General features: G+C 40.6%; 1 protein-coding gene across 1 annotated transcript; it reads right to left on the bottom strand.

The window, feature by feature from the left end:
* Window positions 1-9,011: 9,011 nt before the first annotated feature.
* On the bottom strand, window positions 9,012-21,324 carry c14h16orf87 (chromosome 14 C16orf87 homolog). Its single transcript, XM_063066937.1, has 4 exons — window positions 21,193-21,324; window positions 19,894-19,993; window positions 11,110-11,292; window positions 9,012-9,888 (listed from the first exon to the last, which is right to left on the bottom strand). The coding sequence occupies exons 1-4, from the start codon at window positions 21,259-21,261 to the stop codon at window positions 9,770-9,772; spliced, it is 471 nt and encodes a 156-aa protein (XP_062923007.1). The 5' UTR covers window positions 21,262-21,324; the 3' UTR covers window positions 9,012-9,769.
* Between the last annotated feature and the right edge of the window lie 121 nt (window positions 21,325-21,445).

Genomic DNA, 21,445 nt, shown 5'->3' with positions numbered 1-21,445 from the left:
TGAGCCAGGATTTTCATAGTCTGCTGAGGGCAACATCTGTGGCATTCAAGACCAGTGAACCGGAACTATATATAAGTCTGGGCATGACCTACAGAAGGCTATCATAAGAGCAAAAAAACAATTCCGATTGAAGTTAGAGATGGAATCGGATGCACGTTAGCTCTGGCAGAGTTTGCAGGCCCTTACTTCCTACAAATCAAAACCTAATATCATGAATGATCACGATGCTTCACTTCCAGAGGAGCTCAACGTCTTACATGCACGCTTTGAAAGGGAGAATAAAATCACATCCATCCGAATCCCTGGAGCATCCGGTGACTCTGTGATCTCTGTCTCAGAGGCCTATGTCAGAAAATCTTTTTAAGAGGGTGAACTCTTGCAAGGCATCAGGCCCTAATGGTGTACCTGGTAGGACTCTGAAAGCTGTGCCAACCAACTAATGGGACTGTTCAAGGACATTTTCAAACTCTCATTGCTGCAGTCAGAGCCTGCTTCAAAAGGACGGCAATCATACCAGTGCCCAAGAAGAGCAGGGAGACTGCCTCAATGACTACCACCCAGTGGCATTCATATGATGAAGTGTTGTGGTGTGGATGAAATTACCGGAGAGACAGAGTCACTGGGAGATACAAAGCAGCTTCTTTATTCGACACAACAAAGTACAGTAGGCATCATACGGACAGAGACGCTTTCGGTAGAAAGGCCTGCTAGCCCAGTGTGGGCTCGATATTTATATGCTAAACACAAAGGCAATCGCTACTTAAGAAGTTATAGACAATGCATAGACAATGCTTCCTTTTGAAGCTACATACAAAACATCACACCTTCTAACTTCATCCTTTCCTTCCAACACCAACATGTCTGAGTTGGTATCCACAGCCTTTAGGAATGCAAGTTAAATCCAGAATACATTTATTTGGCATTTTACGTGCTAACATAGAAGACAATTCATATCTATGAAGTATGGATAATACTGTCTTCGAAACTACCTGTAAACTTCACACTTCCATCCGCAGCCTCTGGCTAGTATCCCAATATTTACAGCTTTTAGGAAATGCATTGTTGTGAACTCAATCTACAGTACTTTGTCAAATAGAAGCCTGGTGGCCAGAGTCATTTAAGTGTAAATGAATCATCTACTGAAAAACTCACTCTAACAGAAGTGCTTTGAGGGGTTGGCCATGGCTACAATCAACGCCTGCCTAACCAAGGACCTGGACACACTGCAATTTGCCTATCGCCACAATAGGTCTACAGTGTATGCATTCGCACTGGCTCTGCACTCAGCCTGGGATCACCTGGAAGATAGGCGAATTTATGTCAGGCTGCTGCTTATTGACTACAGCTCAGCGTTAAACACAATCTTACCCTCAGTTCTAATCAACAAACTCCAAAACCTGGGTCTCTGTACCTCCCTCTACAATTGGATCTTTGACTTCCTCACCGGGAGACCACAGTCTGTGCAGAATGGAAATAAAATCTCCTCCTCACTGATAATCAACACTGCTGGACCTCAAAGATGTGTACTTAGTCCACTGCTCTACTCTCTCTACACCCACGACTGTTGTGGTGATATCATGTGCAATGATGTGCCAGTACATGATTGGACAGAGCACTGGGCATGCGCAGGATTGCCAGAATGTTCCAGCACGTGGCTGGGTTAAGACGTGCTTGTTTACTACTGTAAATAAAAGTTCTCTAATTCTTCCAGGATATGATTCTTTACTGTTAATCCATGGTACGTTTAAACAGAAGTAACATAACAACCGTGTGGCTAGGCACAGCTAAAGCACCATCTACAAATTCACCAACGACACAACTACTGCTGGCAGAATTTCAGGTGCTGATGAGGTGGTGTACAGGAATGAGATAGATCAGCTGGTTGAGCAGTGATGCAGCATCAACCTTGCTCTCAACATCAGTAAGATCAAGGAATTGATTGCAGACTTCAGGAATGGGGAATCCTCATCAAGTAATCACGTGGATAGGGTAAGCAGTTTCAAGTTCCTAGGTGTCAGCGTCTCTGAGGATCGATCCTGAGCCGAACATATTGATGTAATTACAACCAAGGCATGAAGGCAGCTGTATTTCATAAGGACTTTGAGGAGAATTGGTATGTCACCAAAGATTCTCACAAATTTCTACAGACTTACTGTGGAGAGCATTCTAACTGGTTGCATCACCAACTGGTATTGGGCGAAGGGGGGGGGGGGTGGCTACACAGAATCGGGAAAAGCTGCAGAAAGTTGTAAACTCAGTCAGCTCCATCATGGGCAGTGGGTCCCCAGCATCCAGGACACCTCCAAAAGGCGATGCCTCAAAAAGGCAGCATCCCTCATTAAGGAACCCCATCACCCAGGACGTGCCCTCTTCTCATTGCTACCATCAAGGTGGTGATACAGGAGCCTGAAGACACACACTCAACATTTCAGGAACAGCTTCTTCCCCTCCACTACCAGATTTCTGAATGGACAATGAACCCATGAACACTAGCTCAGTATTTCACCCACTATTTTTGCATGACTAATTTATTATGTACACCTACTTACTGTAATTTATAGTTTTTATAACTGTGTATTGAAATGTACTGCTACTGCAAAACAACAAATTTCATGACATTTGCTGGTGACATTAAATCTGATATTCCAAGGGTGGTCTAAGGAGAGTTTTATTGAGCTACAACATTACACCGTGGCTCTTGAACTTAATCTCCCAACTAAAGAAACCAACACACCATCCTAACAACTTGTGTGTCAACTGTGAGGGATCGATGTATACAGACTCCAATGTCGTTCTGTCCCTCCCCACTGTTAAGAATTCTGCCTTTAACTCTGGTACTCTTCCTTCAAGTTCAACCTTCTAAAGCATATCACTTCATACTTTTCATCTGCCACTTCTCAGTCTAGCTCTGCATCCTATTAATTCCCTGCTGTAACCTATGATAACCTTCAACACAATCCACAACGTCACCAATCTTTGTGTCATCTGCAAACTTATTAACTCACCCTTCCACTTCTTCATCCAAGTCATTTCTAAAAATCACAAAGAACAGAACAGATCAGATCCCTGCAGAACATCACTGGTCACTGACCTCCAGGCAGAATACCACCACCCTCTGCTACCACCTTCTGGCTTCAATGAGCAAGCCAATTTCAAATCTACACAGTCGAGCTTCCCCAGATTCCATGACTCCTGAATTTCTGAATGACCCTACCTTGTCAAATTCCTGACTAAAATCCATGTACACCCCATCAAGTGCTTTTCCTGCATCAATTTATTCAGTCACTTCCTCAAACAATACAATCAGGCTTGTGAAGCATGACCTGCCCCTCACAAAGCCATGCTGAATATCCCTAATCAGACTTTGCTTCTCCAAAAGTCGATACGTCCTGTCTCCAAGAATCCTCTCCAATAGTTTGCCCACTTGGGTCTATAATTCACAGGGGTATCCCTATTACCTTTTTGAACAAAAGAATAACATTTGCCACCCTCCAGTCTTCTGGTGCTGCTCCTGGGGCCAATGCAAATACAAAGATCACCACCAAAAATGAAGCAACCTCTTCTTTAATTTTCTAAGGCATCTCCCATCTGGTCCCAAGGATAGCTATTCTAATGTTTTTCAAAATTTTCAGCAATTCCTCTTTCTTAGCATGTTTTATGCTGTCCTCACATTCGTCATGGTTCCTCTCCCTTACCTCCTATCTGCCCTTACTCGAGGCAGACGTTTCCTTTCCTATCCCTGATTGATCCTACCATCACTTTAGTCATCCTCCTGTCTTTTACGTACATGTAGAATGCCTTGGGGTTTTCCTTAAATCCTACATGCCAAGACCTTCTCAAGTTCCTTCTTGGCTACTTTGTAATTAAATAGAGGCATATCTAATCCTTGAGTCTTAAGTATGCTTCTTTCTTTGTCTTGACTAGATGTTCTAATTTTTAATCTACCAATTCCCATGGATATCTTCACTATCCGCACCTACCACCTCATGAGCGTCCTCATGCCACGTATTATTCTCCACAACATCAGCTATCTTCAGCAGTACCCTACATCTTTAATTTCTCCAACTCTCTGCTTTCTGCAAGGATCTCTCGCTCCTATTTTCCCTTGTCTATACATCCCACCCGGCACACATCTCCACAAGTGGCAGAAGTGCCTTACCCGCCCATTCACCTCGTCCTTCACCTTCATCCAGGGCCCCACCAATCCTTCCAGATGAAACAACACTTCATCTGTGAATCTGTTGGAGTCGTCTGCATTGGTGAGACCTGACATAACTTGGGATACTGCTTTGTCAGATACCTCCACTCCATCTGCAAAACTCAGAATTTCCCGGTGGTCAAACATTTTAGTTCCCATCCATATTCCTGTCTCACATGTCTGTCCATGGCCTCCTACGATGAGGCAGATCTCACACTGGAGGAGCAACACCTCACATTCCATCTAGGTAGCCTCCAACTTAAAGGCATGAGCATCGATTTCTCCATCTTCCAGTAATTTTTTCACCCCTCCCCTCTTCAATTCTTCATTCTGGCCTCTCACCTCTTCTCACTTGCCTATCACTTCCCCCGGTGGCCCTCCTCTTTCCCTTTCTCACATGGTCCACTCTCCTCTCTTACATTATTTCTTCTCCAGCCCTTTACCTTTTCCACCTCTCACCTCCCAACTTCTTGCTTCATCCTCCTCCCCCAAACACCTGGCTTCACCTATCACCTTCTGGCTTGTACTCCTTTGCCTTTTGCTACCTTCTGATTCTGGCTTCTTTCCCCTTCCTTTCCAGTTCTGATGAAGGGTCTCAGCCCAAGACATTGACTGTTTATTCATTTCCATAGATATGGCCTGAACTGCTGAGTTCCTCCAGCATTGTGTGTGTGTGTTACTGCAGGTGTTACACATTGCCTGTCAACCATGGTTCCTGAAGCTCTTCTCCCTGCTTCAACAAGGCAAACCTATCCAGAAACCCATACAAACAACCTCCACATTTCCGTTGTGCATTCCTGAGTACATCGTTTCCCAATTTACACTCCCAAGTTCCTGCCTAATGAATATAATTCACCCACTCCCAACTAAATACTTTCCCACGCTCTCTGGTTTTATCCCTGTCCGAGGCTATGGCAAAGGTCAAGGAGTTGTGGTCACTGTCTGTGAAATGCCCACCCATTGAGAGATCTGTCACCTGACCAGGTTGATTGCTGAACACCAGATCCTACATGACCTCTCCTCTGGGCAGCCTGTCTATGTCATGGGTCAGGAATCCTTCCTGGACGCACGTAACAAATTCCACCCCATCTGAACCTTTCGCACTAGGGAGGTGCCAATCAATGCTAGGGATGTTGATATAACCCTTGACAACAGCTCTGTTATTTTTGCACTTTTTCAAAATCTGCTCCTAGCATCTCAGTTATATTTTGGGGCAGGGCTGGGAGAGGGGAACACTACGGAATACTCCCAATAGAGTGAGTGCTCCCTTCCCATCTCTGACATCCACCCACTCTGACTCAGTAGATGCTCCCACCATGATGCTCTCCCTTTCTGCAGCTTTGAAACTATCCCAGATGAGTAATGTTACTCTATTTACCTCCCTCCCTGTCCCTTTTGAAATATCTAAACCCCAGAACATTCAGTAGCCATTCCAGCCTTTTGTTAGCCAAACTTCTGTAATGCCCACAATGTCAGAGTTCCATATAGTGACCCTCTGCATTCAGCACCCTTGTTGTGATACTCCTTCCAGCAAAATAAACACATTTCGACCCATCCAACGTGACTACAGTTGTGCTTTATCCACTATCTATCCTTCCTCACAGTCTCTTTATGCATTGCATTTACCATCACATCCATTGCCCCATATACAGGTCATACTTTCCCCAGAAGAGATCCCAGTGATACACGAATATGAAACCCTGTTCCCTGCACCAATACTTCAGCCATACAGTCAACTGCAAATCATTCTGTCCTTACACTCACTGGCACATCCAGAGATTACTACCCTTGAATTCTCACTTTTCAACTTCCTGCCTAGCTCTCCACATTCTCTCTTCAAGACCTCCACTCTTTTCCTACCTAAGTCATTGGTACCAGTGTGTACCACAAATTCTGGCTGCTCACCTTCTTCCTTAAGAATGCTGTTGTCCTGATCTGTGACATCCCTGACACTGACACTTGGGAGGCAGCATAGGCTGGGAGTCTATTTCACAACCACAGAATCTCCTGTCCGTTCTCCTGTTATATTCCCTATTATCTCCACTCTCCTCTTTTCCTTCCTTCCCTTCTGAGCCACAGAGCCAGACTCAGTACCATAGACCTGGTCGCTGCACCAAGAACCTTATAGGTCTTACTCCCCAACAGTATCGAGAGCGGTATACTTGCTATTGAGGTTAACGGCCACAGGGTACTCTGCACTGATTACTCCCATTCTCTTCCCTAACAATCTCTCTGCTACCTGGCTCCTGCAACTTGCATGTGACACCCTCCAGGCAGCACCAATCACCTCCTCAGCCTCCCAGATGAGCCGAAGGTCATCCAAGCTTGGCGCCCTATCACGGTCTGCAGGAAGCTGCACTTCTCCCAAATACAGCAATCAGAGGGGCCAGACGTCGCCCTGATCTCCCACATCTTACATAAGGAGTTTATCACTGGCCTGGGATGCATTCTCACTACACTAGCTAGGCACTAATTAAAGAAAAAGAAACTTGACGGAAACCTCAATGTAGCCTCTGCCTCTCCTTGACAAAATAACTTGAGCCAAAGGCTCAGTTCCCCACACTAACTCCGTTGCAATAGGCAAATTTTAGAGTTAATACAAAAAAAATCTATACTCTCAACTATGCGAGAACATAGAAGAAAAGGCCAGATAAAAGCGATACCCACACAACCTAAGCATCCTGACTGGCTGTGTCATCACCTGGTATGGGAACTGTACTACCCTCTGTCACAGGGCACTGCAGGGAGTGGTGCGGACAGCCCAGGAAATCTGTGGATGTGAACTTCCCTCCATTCCGGACACTTACTGCAGCAGCTGCATAAAAAGGACCGGGAGGATCACTAGAGACACCAGCCACCCCAACCACAAGCTGTTCCAGCTGCTTCTGTCTGGCAAACGGTACCACAGCATTAAGGCCAGAACCAACAGTCTCTGGGACAGCTTCTTTCACCAGGCCATCGGATTTATCAATACACATTGATCTGATTGCATAGCTGACTGTACTTTGTATCTGACTGTACATACATGTATACAAAACAATTCTGTATACAATCTTAGTGTTTGGGCAATATCCTCCCACACTTCCCTTCCTAATTGCTTGTACACAGCGACGGAGATGCAACATGAAGATTTTTACTCCCTGATATTATGGGATGGAAGTAAGAAATAAAATCTTAAAATTTCTTTTTCTTTAATTAGTGCCTATGATGCACATTTATAACATGTTGAGTGTGCAGCTACTAACGTATGTGGGATTCAGGGCTTTATAAACAGGCGGACAAAAACAAGTTAATGAATATTGAACCTTAGGCAACAGTAAGGCTCTGCTAACTTTAGAAATCAGGCAGAAGTTCAGATGGATTGGAGAAAATTTTAGTTGCTAGGATAAGGGATTTACACCCAGAAAGCTAGAAATGTTCTCCTTGGAATTAAAACTTCTAGGTGTACAAGATCAAGCACAAACTTTGTGACCATTTTACAGAACACCGACTTTCAGTCCACAGTGGACATTCCATGCTCCCCGCTGTCAACCATCTCAATTCCCCTTCCCAATCCCACACTGGCTGCTCCATGCTTCTTCTCTTCTGCCCGGATGAAGCTCAACGCAGGATGGAGGAGCATCATCTTAAATACTGCCTGGCTAATCTACAACTCAATATGAATACTGTATTTTCTAATTTTAGTTAATGACCCAACATTTTTCCTCTCTACCACCCCCACCCACATTTCTCCTTTTGATCCAACAGTCCCCCTCCCACTGCTCTATCTACCAACTTCACAGTTTCTTCCCCCCAAGCCTCCTGGTCATCTCCCATGAGCGGCTGTCTCTATCTTCACAGTTCCTCCCTCCACCTTGCTCCATCTGTTCCTTTCTTCTTCCACTTTATTCATCTGCCTCCATCTACCATCCACCTGCCACAGTCTTCCACCTCCAGTCCCACTCACCTGCCCTATCTGCCAATATCTTCCTGTCATCTTACACTCCTCCTCAGTCCACCAAACACCTCCAAGTCCTTACTTGTCACTCCCCATCTCCCCTCAATGCAGGCCACCTCACTTCTCCATTCTCAGTTCAGATGCACGGGGGGTTCAGCGGAAAATGTCAACTATTCCTTTCCTCCTGACAATGCTGCTCCACCTGCTGAGTTCTTCCAATAGGTTGGGCATTGTACAAAATCGTGACAGGTTCAAATAAAGGGAAGCTGTTCCCATCAGGTATTTTGGGGAATGTAGATTTGAAGCGACAGAGAAAAGACAAGTCAGGGCATGGGGTGGGCAGAAGGAAGCAAGGTTACAAGACAAATTTGAGCAATAAGGTTTTTTGTAAAGACAAAGTTATTGTGACAATACACTTGTGTCTACAGTGGGAGATGAAAGCAGGTCAATCAGGGCTTTTAAAATTGATTTGAAGAGGATAACTTGCAGGGTAAATTAAGAGCAGGGTAATGAAACTGATGGATTTCTCTGCATATGTATGATTTGGATAACCTCTTTCTGTTTTATAATGATCCTGTAGTTCAGGAAATCCCAACCTTTTCCATGCCAAGGACCCCTACCATTAAACAAGAGGTTTGTGGACTCCAAGACAGGGAGCCCTGTTATAGTTGTACCACCTCTTGAAAACCATTTGGTTGGGCCCTGTTTTATGCTCTTAGAATCCCACTAGATGTCTACTTCCCCCACTAGCAATATCCTCATATCTGTGATGTGAAAGGATATGCAAAAATTAAACATCAGATGGTAAATCGACATCAAGTTCACAAGTACAGCTTCTTAATTCAGCCTTAAGTCAAAAGTCCATTTATACCACACATTATTATATATAAATGCATTTATTACAGAGAAAATTATCAAAATAACTCCAAAAATTGTATGCAATACATTCCTGGGATTAATTTATGCTAGTGTCAAACCACAAAAGTTAAAATTCAGAAAGTTAACATTTAAAATTGAAAAGGATCAAAAGATGTATGAAACTTAAGACTTTTTATTATAGTATTTTATGATTCTTTGCAGTGTTTAGACTAATTACACCGATTAGAACAGAGATTATTACATCCATGCATCCATGCACTCAATGTCATAAATAAGATAAAATACAGATAGAAACGTGCATCTGAAACAAGAATTAATCAGTTCTGGAACCTTTGAAATATACTACAGGAACAACTTATATTTCCTTTCTTGGCTTAACCTAACGCCTGCTGAATCTGATTGAGGAAGATAATATTTTCCATAGTTCACCCGTTTCTTGGTCAATGCATCAAACCACATTACTCTTCTAAATTCAATGTGGCATTATTTTTTGTACAAAGTGAAATTGGAATTTAAAGAATTGCCTTCTTCTTTGGTGCACAAGTTCAAACTACTGCATGTCCACGTCCACGGCCTCTGAAAGTTCTGCTGTTAGGTGCAGTCATCTGACAATTAAGCAAGTTAACAAGAGTTAACTTGACAGCAATGTCCAGGCTTCTCCAATATTGCTAGAAAATGCAAGGTCCATATTGGTGAAATAAACTGAGCAAGAGTGGGTCCTGAGTTGCGGTTATATCTCACTTTTGCATGCTTCGTCAAAGAATTAATTTCTGATTGATTATTTTTCTGTTTATTTCTGCCAACGCCACTGAAAATACAAAAGCTCTTTCATCTGAAAGAGTGGCATACACATCAACTTCTTTTTCTTGCCTTTCTGTAAAGCAAAAAGGAGAGAGCTATGATGAACCAGTTCCAAAAAGTGCAGTCTCCCCAAGGTCAAAAGCTTACACATCAACTTTATCACTTAACCCCACAGTCTCCCAAAGAAATGATTCAGAATCACATGAAGAAACACACACCTCAGAGCTCATTGCATTTCCTTTCATAACAACCGTGGGACCAAAGGTTGTCGATGGAGAATTCAAAAATTGTGGGAACTTGCAAAGAAATACCCATTTGAAATAATCTCCCCGATTTTAATACGTGGATATTTTTTAAAAAAGAGAAAAGATACGATTTGCATGTGGTTAGAATTGTACATTTTCGTGGCATTATTCGAAGAAAAACAATACTTTGTTGCAACATTGCACAATCTTAGGGTTTACTGAACTATTCATACCAGTGGAATTCTGGTTTTGTTTAATAATGTTTTCCTTACATTTAAGCTACAAAGCTATTGAATGTACCCTGGAATCTTTAGAAGAATGGCTAACACATGGCAATATGAGAACTAGATCCTTTCTATTCTATATGCATTCTTGCCCATTTTACTGACCGGCTGAAATCCCGAACCCCCAAAGAAATTCAACGTTTTAAATCTGAAAACACGAGAGTGTTGTGTTACACATAGGCCAAAAGGGCAAAGGTTATTTTTATAAAACGTAACCTTTTTGTTGCCCACTTGTTAATCACTTCACTGATTGGATCAACATTCAAGAATAAGGAAAATGTAATCTCTAGCTAGCTGATAATTACCTGATTAATAAAAGATATGCCTCAAGATGGAAACAAAAATTGTCAACCAAGGTTATCACTCTGATTGAGTTTTATGTTGCAGCAAAATACAAGTTTGGGGACACATGAAGGTGATCACTTGCTCCAATACCTCTAGCCTCCTATTTCTCATTACTAGCGCTCAGTTTCTGTGTGCATGTTGTAGATGAAACGAGCCACTTCAAGAAAGGAGAATGGTTAAACAAAAGCAAAAATAAAGTACTATTCACAAAACGCAGATGCACTATTGGTAAAAATATACCGAATGACAATTCGAAGAATATTACGATTCCTCTGTTAGTGCTGGTTTTCTGCATGAGAGTAGGGAGAGCCCAGCTTGAACCCATTTCCCTCGCTAACCGCAATTGGCAATGAATTTAAAAAAGCGTGAAACTTCAATCCCAGCCCTCACCATCGAGTCAGAGCCACTCCAGTATTTTACCTTTATCGTCATCGTGCTTTTTGCTTGGGCCAGTTTTTGGACGCCCTCGCCGCCGTCGAATCTGCTCAGAATGGCTCTCTGACCTAGAGCGCTTCCTGTTTTCCAAATCTTTGGTTAGAGGAGAATTGGCTTTCTCTCGACGTGCTCTCTCTGTTCTCCGTCTCTTAGCTGCCGACTTGTTGTCTATCCACAAAATAAGAGTTTGTTATTCCTATAAGGCATATAAATCAAGTCTATGATCACATTCCACTCAAGTGGTACACAAAAGGAAACAGTCCATCATGAATAATAACCCAAAGTCTTTCCCAAACCCAAAGTGTCCTGTTAATGTCAATCTGGAACCCATGCCCATACTTTGGAAATGCAACTAAACTGGGGTTGATTTTTGTTTCAAAGTAGATGTGATTAAAACAAAATTCCCCCAGGAGTTCAAGTGCAGATTTGGAATAGAAGTTCACTCGCTATCATCTTGTAATAACAAAGAAGAAAATTGGTGAAGACAGGAGGAAAGATTATTTAAACTCTGTTGGGTTTTTTGGGAATCTTTACCTTTTGTCAAATTTAAAACAGTAAGCACCATCTTCCCTTGTTGAATGACTTATATTTAGTGGAGGTTTTTCATTAAAATGATTTTAAAACATCGTCTGTATAAATGAAAATTTCAATGCTCAATTCCTGCTCCCTCTCCTAAATATAATCACAGACAAATTCTTGGTGGCACAACCTTTACAAACCTGTCAAGTTAGAAGAGATTCTGCAGATGTAGCGCACACTTCAGTAACACACACAAAATTATGGAGGAGCTCAGCAGGTCAGGTAGAATCTTTGGAAGAGAATAAACAGTCTATTCCCCTCCATAGGGGAGGGAAAATCAGTTTATTCACATAAATTATGTGATAAATGTTAATAAATAAAGTTTATTCCCCTCCAAAGATGCTGCCTGAATTGTTGAGTTCCCCGTGCATGTCCATCAAGATCAAATTTTCGTATAGAAAATGCTGAACACTAACACTGCTTGGAGCTTGTAATTGCATGTCAGCTTCCATTACACATGTGCATGCAAAAACTGAAAGAAACCCTTATCTTTCAAATACAATTAATAATAATTACAAAAGTGGTCCAAATATACAACGTCCTCTAACCTCATTTCACTTCAAGAGAACCAAGTCATGAATCGTGTGCTACATCTTACAGGCTCACAAAAAAAATCTCCAAAAAGGCAAAAGACACACAAGAACACAAGGATCTTAAAGCATTTCAATCTATAATAAAATATTTCCGTAAGGAATAAGCACATTTGTATTGTCATGTGAAAGGATGTTAGAGAGCATAGTGAAAATAGAAAACCAGCAAAGACTTGAGGGCCAGACCGTCTGCAGTCAACAACTTAGACCAGAGGAAATTACAAAACATTGTTTTGGCTCACTGACCTTAACTAATCAAGTTCAGTTTGAATTTATGGCTTCTTGTCATCATCCTGAGTAATACAAATAGTAAATATCGTGTAGAACGAATAGCCTGTGCATGCAACAAATGGAACGGTGAATATAATTTTCTGAACATTGCCTGGTGGGAACTACAAATTAGCTGGTAAACACTGGCATCTGATTTGGTAATACTTTACCACCATCCAAATGCTATGTCAATAGTCACCTGCTGAATCTCAATATAGAACAAATTACTGATTGTTGTGCTACTGAAACAAAGACATCATAGGCTTACAGAATTGGGCAGCATCATATCAGGTCTTTCGGCCCATCCAGTCTATGTGGACCATCATGCTTATCTATATCAATCCCACTTGCCAGTATGCCTTGCTTATTCAAGAACCTGTCCAGAGGTCTTTGCCACCTCCTCCTGGGAGCTCATACCTGATACCAATTCCTCTTTGTGCAAGGAAAAGATTTACTTCTCAGATCCCTTCAAAACCTCCTCCCTCTCACCCCAAACCTACAGTTTTAGACACCACTACCATGTGCTGGTTACCTTTCCTATCTATACTTTGTATAATTTTATGTTCCAGTATCACATCATCCCTCAACCTCCCTTCTGCAAGAAAAAACATATCCAAACTATCCAATCCCTCCATACAAGGCAAACCCTCCAACCCAGATGCAAGCTCTCTAATCCAAGACTGACAAATCACATCCATTTACATAATTTTGATTCTAATTATGAAGTTTGGAAATTATCAAATCTTGAAACAATCCTCATTTATTTTCTGATCAGATCTCAACTATGAGTTATAGCAACTTTGGCGGTAGAATAGCAGATTTGCTTATCATGTTTCATCGTTTACAGACTCATAAGGAATTAGAAATTCTTTCAATCCAACACCATAAAATGCAAGTGTACAGACATAGTGTAAAGAGAAAATCTTAGCAAGTCTATTCAAGCACGATGGTGAAATGAAAACAGAACAACTGAGCCTCCTGGCCCCTCAGCTCTACCTCACCATTGAATATGATCTAGGCTGATCTGCCCCAGGCATCAACTGTCCTAGTTTTTCATAGCCCTCAAATCCACCTCTCTTTAAACACATCCAAAGATCTAACTTCCACAAATCTCTGAACATCAAAGGTTCAGAATCAGTTTTAATATCGCCGGCATATGTTGTGACTTCACTGCAGCAGTACAATGAAATAAACAGAGAACCACACTTTGAAGAGGAGATTTTTGAGCATTTGAGTTGGATATCTGTCCCTTATATTGCAACTATGTCTCCTCATTTAATGTCTTGACTTTCCTACCCTGTCCCATTACTATCGTTTCAGTAATATGATCCCTCAGCTGTCGGAACTCTGAAGAATACAGATCCAGCTTTTTTAGCTACTCATATGCCAGGAATAAGGTTAGCAAATCTTTTCTTAAATATTTGACCCAAAATCTGCCCCGCACTCTAGGTGTAATTCAGAAGCACCCTGCACAATTGTTACATAACTTCCCCACTTCCAAACTCCAACCTGCTTGCAATCAAGGTCATCATGACAGTTACCTTCCTAACCACTTGCATGTTTTCTTTTGTGATTCAAACACTAGAAATGCTAGATCCCTCTGCATTCATTTGCAGTCTCCCTACATGGCCTACTTACAGTAACAAAAAAAGGATGAAAAGAGAAAAAGACTCTTATATAGCAAGTTAGATTACCTTTTTTTTCATTATTTTGTAATAGGAATAGGTGCAGTCGCTCTTTGATTCTATTATGGTTATTATTCTAGAATGGATTTATTGACAATGCGCACAAGAAAATGGATCGTAAGGTTGTATATGTTGGCAGATATGTACATTGATAATAAATTTTGATATAGCCTTCATGGTATGACTTAGCAACCCAAAAATCGTTAATTCAAATGCCAACATGGTGCACATATATAGTTCGAGAAGAATGCGAAGGCAAGAGATGAGACATTGCCAGTGCAGCAAGATACAGATGACGAGAGGAAATACCGAGAAAGTGTTAAAAATTAGAAACGCTTCAGTTGGACCAGAGGATCAAAAGGTATTTGATAGGACGTGCTCAGTGTCAAATGGGAAATGGGTAATTACAGTGACATGCAAAAGTTCGGGCACCCCGGTCAAAATTTCTGTTACTGTGAATAGTTAAGTAAGTAGAAGATGAACTGATCTCCAAAAGTCATAAAGTTAAAGATGAAACATTCTTTTCAACATTTTAAGCAAGATTAGTGTATTATTTTTGTTTGTACAGTTGTAGAGTGAAAAAAAGGAAAGGAGCACCATGCAAAAGTTTAGGCATCCCAAGAGATTTGAGCTGTCAGATAACTTTTACCAAGGTCTCAGACCTTAATTAGATTGTTAGGGCTATGGCTTGTTCACAGTCATCGTAAGGAAAGGCCAGGTGATGCCAATTTCAAAGCTTTATAAATACCCCGACTCCTCAAACCTTGTCCCAACAATCAGCAGCCATGGGCTCCTCTAAGCAGCTGCCTAGCACTCAAACTTAAAATAAATGATGCCCACAAAGCAGAAGGCTATAAGAAGATAGCAAAATGTTTTCAGGTAGCCGTTTCCTCAGTTCGTAATGTAATTAAGAAATGGCAGTTAACAGGAATGGTGGAGGTCAAGTTGAGGTCTGGAAGACCAAGAAAACTTTCCGAGAGAACTGCTCATAGGATTGCTAGAAAAGCAAATCAAAACCCCCGTTTGACTGCAAAAGACCTTCAGGAAGATTTAGCAGACTCTGGTGTGGTGGTGCACTGTTCTACTGTGCAGCGACACCTGCACAAATATGACCTTCATGGAAGAGTAATCAGAAGAAAACCTTTCCTGTGTCCTCACCACAAAATTCAGCATCAGAAGTTTGCAAAGGAACATCTAGACAAGCCTGATGCACTTTGGAAACAAGTCCTGTGGACTGAAGTTAAAATAGAACGTTTTGGTTGCAATGAGCAAAGGTATGTTTGGAGAAAAAAGGGTGCAGAATTTCATGAAAAGAACACCTCTCCAACTGTTAAGCACAGGGGTGGATCGATCACGCTTTGGGGTTGTGTTGTAGCCAGTGGCACGGGGAACATTTCACTGGTAGAGGGAAGAATGAATTCAATTATATACCAGCAAATTCTGGAAACAAACATCACACTGTCTGTAAAAAAGCTGAAGATGAAAAGAGGATGGCTTCTACAACAGGATAATGATCCTAAACACACCTCAAAATCCACAATGGACTACCTCAAGAGGCGCAAGCTGAAGGTTTTGCCATGGCCCTCACAGTTCCCCGACCTAAACATCATCAAAAATCTGCGGATAGACCTCAAAAGAACAGTGCATGCAAGACGGCCCCAGAATCTCACAGAACTAGAAGCCTTTTGCAAGGAAGAATGGGTGAAAATCCCCCAAACAAGAATTGAAAGACTCTTAGCTGGCTACAGAAAGCGTTTACAAGCTGTGATACTTGCCAAAGGGGGTGTTAGTAAGTACTATCATGCAGGGTGCCCAAACCTTTGCTTCGGGCCCTTTTCCGTTTTTGTTATTTTGAAACTGTAAAAGATGGAAATAAAGAAGTAATCTTGCTTAACATATTAAAGAAATGCGTCATCTTTAACTTGATGCATTTTGGAAATCAGGTCATCTTTTACTCACTTAGCTATTCCTAGTAACAGAAATTTTGACCGTGGTGCCCAAACTTTTGCATGCTGCTGCACATTTTTTTCTCCAAGCGACTGAGTAAGAGATTTAAAGCAGCCAGGAGAATTTATTTTGCACGGAGGTTTGTGAAACTGGAAAGCATGACAAGATCTGGCAGTTGAAGACTCGGTTTATGAAAACAAGTCACACATGTGGTTGAATGAAAGGAACATAGGATTAGATTTACTGCTGTGTGGAAGATGTGTCAATACACCAAACAGCCTTTGACCAAGACAAGCACCTTCTAGTTTTATTTTATTAGTCCTTAATAAGCATTTATTATAAAAATTCTTGCTACACTAAGTAATACATGGTGCAGCAGCTTCCCACTGCTATCTGTTTACCTTTTACTTGGTGCTCTATTGTACCAGCCATAAGTCAGGTCTACAGTTGGAAATGAACCTCCATTGCCACCAGGAGGAAAATTAGAATATTTACTTTCAAAGTGTTGTTGGTCAACCTTGTACACCATCTGCCTTAATTTCCATTCGTGATTAGAGAGAAGAAAGATACCGAGGAAATGAAAAGCAGTATGCTACTGAAATAGAAGAATATGCAGGCACAAGTTCATGCATGTGAATAAACACATGCATGATGTTACACTTCATTATAAAGATAAAGCTATTTTTTCCCAGAAAAGGGGAAAAGCTGATTAGTGCATCTAATCTGGAACTAAAACCTACCAGAAATCATTTGCAAAGTTTGATGATTACACAACAAACTGACTTTAAAAGAACCAAGAATTTTGTAAAAGGGAAACTATTTGAAACACTTCCACCTTGGCCATAGAATAATATGCACATAACAAGTTTCAGACAAGTCACCATTCTTTTCACCATGAGTAATACTGGAAAAGATCCATTATTAAAAATGAGTGTACCCTCACAGTGCATAATCAAACTTACTTCACAATTACAGTGGATTCCAGTTAATTGGGCAATCGATTTATTGTGCCATCTGCTTATTTGAGACAACTCTTATAGAGCAAAAATTAATCAATAGTCAGGATTCCTGTTGTTCATTTGGGTCACTCTGCTACTTAACTGGGATAGGAGACTGTCATTCAACAGTTTCTAGCTAGCATCAGATCTGTGCACTTGTGTGGCCATTAGCTACTACGCCACACTGATAGAGAACAGTTTTTAAAATAGTGTCAGTACTTGTGTTCAAAAAGCAGTGATAGTTGGCGAGACATAAGCAGTAAGATGATTCAGAACTGTTTTGCTCACTGTGGTTTCAGGCATTTGGGCTTGGAGATTCCAGAAACAACCAGGAGTGAAAATGAAACTATTTCACTACTTCAACAAGTTAGGACCTACAAAGAATTTGAAAGTATCACAAATTATCTTGAATGTTACAATGAAAATGAAGATTTGGAAGATGCAATCATCGAAAGGATTGTATGAAGGCAGTCTACCATCTCCACTAGGTGCCTGCACTAGTTTTGTCATTTACAGTCAATCACAGGAACTTATCAGCATGCACTGAATGAATTCCTCTGCCAATAACTATTAGGAACTAATTACACTGTTTTATTGTACTGTAGTAGTTTTGGTAGTGTTCTAATTTGTACTAGGTTTCAATTAAATACATTATTTGTTACTCAGTTAAATTGTAGTTCGTTTTTTTAATAGATCTTTTTAACTATTTCCATTAAACTTTGTCTAATTGGGGCAGCCGCTTAATTGGGCCAAAATGTACTGGTCCCAATGTGCCCCAATTAACCAGAATCCACTGTGTATCAAAGTAAGGCACTATGGTAACCCAGCGGTTAGCACAATGCTACTGCAGCTCGGGGTGTTTCAAAGTTCAGTTCTGGTGCCGTCTTTAAGAAGTAGGTATGTCCTCCCCGTGGAATGGGTGGGTTTCCCCTGGGTGCTCCGTTTTCCTCCCACAGTCCTAAAACGCACCGGGTAGGTTAATTGGTCATTGGAACTTGTCCCGTGATTAGGTTAGGGTCAATCGGGTTTGTTGGGAGTTGCTGGGGCTACACGGCTTGAAGCACCAGAAGGGCCTATGCCATACTGTCTCGCTAAATAACTGAAAAAAAAGTTCAAAAGAAAACAAATGCCTGATAAATACCACACACATGGAAACTGAGTAATTCTTCCCTGACAAGTCATTTACATAAAACCTTTAATGCAAATAATATTCAATAGTGCTGCCAGGCAGGATAATCAGATGGAAACTGATACCAAGCCAAAACAGATAATACACTTGGTGACTAAAATCTTGGTTAAACAGAGCAGCTGGAAAGGAAAGTCTTGAGGAAAATGAGGATAGCAAAATTTAAGATGTTCAGCATGTAGATCTTCACTGGACAAAGGCATGGATTCCAATGGCAAGACAAAATGGAACTGCATTTGCAAAGGGAGTCAGTATGTGGAAGTTTGACTGGTAGATTGAAATAGCCATATACTAGAAGCTTGGAGACACAAGAGAATGCAGATACTGTGTCCTAGAGCAGCACTTTGTTCTAGAGAAACTCTAAGTCAAGCAGCAGTTACGGAGTGAAATGGACAGTTGACAATTTGACAGAAAAGGTGGTAAGACAAGCGGAAGTGGACCTTTTGACGATGAGAATATTTGACTGAAAACTCAGCTTGTGGTCAAGTAACTTTTTGGGAGTTTCAGAAGGTCCAGTTCAACCCGAGCCTGTAAGTAAAAGCAGACGAATGATTGTGATGGGAGCTAAAGATGTCAGTCTTGATCTTTCCAATGTTTAGTTAAAGGAAACTTTGCCTAATTCATAACTAAGTTTTAGCCAGATTGGAAGGAATGGAATGCGGAAGAACATTGAAAAATATAACTATGTACAAGCCATCCCGAGGAAAGAAATGTGTTCCACTTTTACTAACATCCATAAGTCGATTTTACCCATGTTGGAAAATACACACACACAAAAAAAAAATCACTCAATATGGTATCCATACTTCTAATGCCATCAAAAACATTTAGGCCTGATGAGAACAATTACTAAAAGTGGAGTGAGGAAACTAGACCAAATGTACGTACATCATACTATCGAATTTAATAACATTATGGGAACTCAGGAGGATATCCATAATGTGGGCATTCTTAATAGCACACATGGCCTGTATGTGTCTACATGTGATTGGTATTGCTGAGGGAGCACATAGATCAGACAACAATTGGACAATGAGAAAAAAATTCTTGTGCTTTATTGGCCCTTGATGTTTAATTGATAATATATTCTTCATTATATGCTAAGTTATGCCATTACAAAACAATACAGTGAGAGAAACACGACAGGAGATCAATTTACAATATTGCTTCGTTAATACAAGAAAATTAAAATGACTTTCACATTAAGTACTCATTTTAATTCACAACTAAAAATTCAGATGTGGTCTAATATGCAAAATCGTCAACCAATAATTATACAATAATTAGCTCATTCAGCTCAAGAATCATTAAAGGAGGAAAATTAAAGGAGAGAAAATGTATCCTCATAAAACCTCTGCTAAAGATTTTCAACCTATACACAAAGTAAAATTGCCAGCAATACGGATACCAATTTGTATTCTAAAAATGGATTATAAATTTGTATTGCTTACTCATTTCATTTCTCCCCACTATGATTATTTTGCTCCAGCTTGGCAGATTTTATCATTATTTACCTAAATTAGGTGGCGGTGATTTTTCAGTCTGTTTAGCATTCAGCAGTCTTCTACTTATAAAAATGAATCCACAAGGACATGATTTACAGGCAACAGGAATCTGAAAAATTAAACATTTAAAATTGGATGACGTTTTTTCTGCCCTACGTCTCCGTAAACATTTTAATCAAAGGATATGATTAAGTTCACATATGTAAAGTCTTTACTCTATAAAATATATATTTGAATTGTAAACACGCAGGCCAGCGGAAATCATTATAAATTGTGGCTCATTTTTAATATCCAGGTGGCACTTATAGGATTGCATAGTGCCGAATAAAATATTTTTTAAAATCAAAATTTCCATTGTTTGAAAGATTATACATCAGGCAAGGCAGTTTGCCAAGATTGCAGTATTTTATATTTTCCGTTTCAACGATGAACTGACATAGCTTATGCAAATATTTTTAAGAATTGGCGTCCGTCCTACATGAAACTACTGTACAATGTCGACATAATCGAACTGCTTTAATAGCACCGAGTTAAAGCAGAAATTCACGGGCAATTCAATTTCAATATAAATGGCTGCGTGATTTGCAGCATGAACTCAAAGCTTAAAAAAAGGACAAATGTGTATTTTGAAAGTACAGGCGTAAGCCCATGAATGTATTGATTGTGATTAAGCTTTTGGCAACTCGGTATCACTTCACCAGCATTCATATTTGTTAGAACTGCCCGCAATGCATACGCCACATGACAAAGCTTAAATTCTAAATTCAAAAATATCTTAAAGTGTTTAATTTCTTCACTAAAAGTTATTTACTTCTTTGTCGAATAGGAGACTTAAAATACGGCTGCTAAATCAACGAGGAAGTAATATATAATTTTGCAAATGTGCGGTATTCGGCTGACGCCAGAACAATTTAATCACTTTCAGATGAAAGACATTTCTGTAAGGGCTGTATTCTAGTCATTAACTGTCTAAATACTATCCTTTTATTGTCTTACAAACCCAGATAGAATTCGTAACTAGATCGTAGTTAAGGCAGTGGAATCTGATATCATACAATATTCCCCACGCTTAAAAGCCAACAATAATCATCCTGGATGAAATTTCAAAAATTAAAAAAAAATCATTTTTGTCAACTGCGAGGTCATACAATAACCAAAAATATCATGGCAACGGTTCTGAGCAATGTTTTAAATATGTAACCTCAATAATATACCCTGTCAAAACCGCACAAAGAAAGACTCGATCCTTGCTGATAAACCTGAAATGAATATGAAATGCACAAATATTTATAGTCTGATATTTCCCACCTGTTGGTCACAATCTGGACAGGCTTTCGTAGCCATTTTTGTAACTTTCTTCGCCTTATTAGCAGCCATTTTCCCAGTTTTGTTGCAGTTTCTGATCCACAAGGACCGTCGGTGATAAAAAGTTCGAATGGAACTTCATTACAACTTCAGAGTAACAATGTATCCGGCTGCCATCGCCCACGAGCCCTGCAGCGACCTGCGCGCGCCCCACACTGCGGGCAAGAGCACGTAACCCCGTGCTCAGTGACACCAG

This window comes from Mobula hypostoma, chromosome 14, assembly GCF_963921235.1.
Source record: "Mobula hypostoma chromosome 14, sMobHyp1.1, whole genome shotgun sequence".
NCBI lineage: Eukaryota > Metazoa > Chordata > Chondrichthyes > Myliobatiformes > Myliobatidae > Mobula > Mobula hypostoma.
This window is presented reverse-complemented; position numbering and strand designations above follow the sequence as displayed.

What these genes read in the sequence shown, in the direction of transcription:
- c14h16orf87 (XM_063066937.1), bottom strand. Translation starts at nt 21,261, where the DNA reads ATGGCTGCTAATAAGGCGAAGAAAGTTACAAAAATGGCTACGAAAGCC. An exon ending in ATCACCGCCACCTAATTTAG is followed by an intron (nt 11,293 to 19,893) that starts GTAAATAATGAT and finishes TTTTGTGGATAG; the next exon opens with ACAACAAGTCGGCAGCTAAG. An exon ending in AAAGCACGATGACGATAAAG is followed by an intron (nt 9,889 to 11,109) that starts GTAAAATACTGG and finishes TTTGCTTTACAG; the next exon opens with AAAGGCAAGAAAAAGAAGTT.